The 2,444-nt window shown below is 56.1% G+C and overlaps 1 protein-coding gene across 1 annotated transcript; it reads left to right on the forward strand.

The window, feature by feature from the left end:
- Nucleotides 1-1,166: 1,166 nt before the first annotated feature.
- LOC105553516 (putative uncharacterized protein FLJ45177) lies at nucleotides 1,167-1,911 on the forward strand. Its single transcript, XM_011999617.1, is given in 2 exon segments — nucleotides 1,167-1,547; nucleotides 1,550-1,911. Coding segments are annotated over 2 exon segments (489 nt in total). The 5' UTR covers nucleotides 1,167-1,420.
- Nucleotides 1,912-2,444: the final 533 nt, after the last annotated feature.

Raw genomic sequence — 2,444 nt, forward strand, 5'->3', positions numbered from 1 at the left:
GAGATTCAGCGTTGATTGGGTCACTGGGACCAAGGGTCACTGATTCCTTTTGCAGCCTGTGATTTTTAGACAGAAGGCCTGCTGTACTCTTAGCCTCCTTAAATGTTTAGTAAGATCTCTGTCTAATGCTCTCCTCATACTAAACCTGGGTTTTCAGTTCCTTCCAGGTCTCTGTGGAAAACTGAAGATTCATGTGCACTTTCAGAAAAGAGGTTCCAAGGAAAAGGGCAGCCATTTAGTTTTCACAAGTCTGGGCAATGAGCGATTTCGAGCTTCCATCCTTGGCTGACATCATGAACACCAGTGCTGCTGGCCTCTATCACAAGAACGGTGGGACTTCGTGCTTAGCCTTCCTGGGGAAGGGCCTGTCCCTGGGTCATGTCCCCACTGACCACAGGAGGAAGAGATGGCGTGAGGATCCTGGGGGGCCTGACTCTGCGTCCACTCATCTCTGTGTGGATGCCTCCTGTCTCCCGGGTGATAATCGGTCACCCGAATGTGTCCTTGGCATAATTCCTGGCTTCTCCTGCTGCTTGATAACCCCTCTAGCTGCACGGAGCCCAGGACGGAGAAGGAGAGGCCTCATTCTCCCGGGGGGATGCAGGCTGAGACCACCCATTCTCTGGATCAGAGTTTCGTGTGGGAGAGGTCCCTCCAGGGAAGGACAGTGAGCTGATGCTGTGACATTGCTCAGGATGGAGGCCCAGGGCAGACAGCATCACCAGCTGCCACAGGAGTCGGGTTTCCAGAGGGGCTGTGTCACCAGCCCTGGGGACGCCACGTCGATGTGCCTTTTGACACATTCCTGTGGAGTGTCTGAGGAAAAACAGGGCACACGCATTCCTGATAAGATTGCACCAAATGGCCAGGGCGGGGGCTTCCAGCCTCCCTCTGTCTCAGTTGGGGGCAGAGGGGCAGGGACAGCCAGGAGAAGGCCGAGCCAGATGCTGCTGGGTTCCCCCAGGACTCCGCCCCACTGGCGTCTTAGTTAAACTTCTTCACCTGAGCCTCTCTTATGGCGTGGTTGAGTCACACATGAGAGGTTTTTTTCTGCCTGGAGGGGCTCTTCTTATGGGAGAACAGGGGCGCGAGCTGTGTGGTGTGACTCTCAGGGATGCGTCTGGACTCTATCATGTCTGAGTGTCCCCAGGGCCAGAGCACTGGGGGCAGGAGGCTGTGGTTTGTCAAGCACCTTCTGCCAGCTGAGGCCGTGACTTTGTGTCCCTCCCTGGAGAAGGCTTCAAGGTCAGCCTCTTCTTCCTTTGGTCCTGAGCTTGCCCTGTCTCCTCCTCATTCCCCATGTCCACATGAAAGGGCAGTGTTCACAGGTGGGTTGGTCTGAGATTGAAATAGCAAGGCCTGGGATTTTCTGTTTGAGTAGCCCCCTCGAGTCAGCCTCAGAGGAGCCCAGACCTCCTGGATGGCTTTCGGTGAGCCTCCCAGTGGGCACGGCACTCGCCACCAGATGCTGCATGGACTCAGCTTCCACATTGCCACGGGTACGACCTGGTCCTTGCACTACCAGGGGCAAGGAGGGACGCTATGCCTGATGGGGTGAGTACTCTATCTCAAGACAAAGCAGTTCTCCAGTGTCTGCCCCACTTTTCTATAAACCTGGGAGTCCAGCCCAGTGCATTGGCTGAAAGGAGAGGAGACGCCTCCTGCTCCAGCTCAGGGCGCTCTGCGGACCCCACTGCCTGCCCCAACCCTGGTGCTCCGGGGGGCCCCAGTGCCATAGATGTGCTTCAGGGGGAGCAACTGGGGCTATTCCAGAGGACCGAAATGGGCAGAGACCCTAAAGATATCCATGGATTGACCCCTGCTCTCTGTGGTCCCTGCCTGGCTGGCCTCCCCTCTTCACACTCTCCACAGTTCTCATGCAATGCAGCACCTCTAAAAATGCTGTCCTAAAAATGTGTGCTTTGAAACAGCAGCTTCCTCCTCTCCGACCAAGTTCGGGCCCCTTCTACCCTTCAGTGGCTGTAGGCAGTTGGTGAGGGCCCTGGATGGGGTGGGCCGGGGGCAGAGCAGGGCACTGTGGGCTCCGGGCAGACACACCAACCTGTTGTGTTTGGAGATGCACCTGGGAGTGTGCTGACATCTGTGTGGAGGACCACGGGTCTGTTCATCCCCCACTGGCTGCATCCCGGGAGGCTGCAGCATGTACTATTCAGCCCCCACACTGCAGTTATTCTTGTATCTGCCTCGTTGCTGGTCTTGCTGCCCATGACTCCCTCAGGTCAGCCCCACGTCTCTGTCAAACTTTCATCCTCCACAATTCTGCGCAGCCTGTAAATGCTCAAAAAACATTGCAGAACAGGTGAGTCACATTACAGAAAGGAAGCAACCTGGAAAAGCGCAGACATTCCCTCCCCTTCTGCACCTGTTAAAGTAAAGGAGGGGCATAAGGGGGGTGGGACCTGCACAAGGTGCAGCTGATGGAA

This window comes from Mandrillus leucophaeus, unplaced genomic scaffold, assembly GCF_000951045.1.
Source record: "Mandrillus leucophaeus isolate KB7577 unplaced genomic scaffold, Mleu.le_1.0 Scaffold6, whole genome shotgun sequence".
Classification (NCBI taxonomy): domain Eukaryota; kingdom Metazoa; phylum Chordata; class Mammalia; order Primates; family Cercopithecidae; genus Mandrillus; species Mandrillus leucophaeus.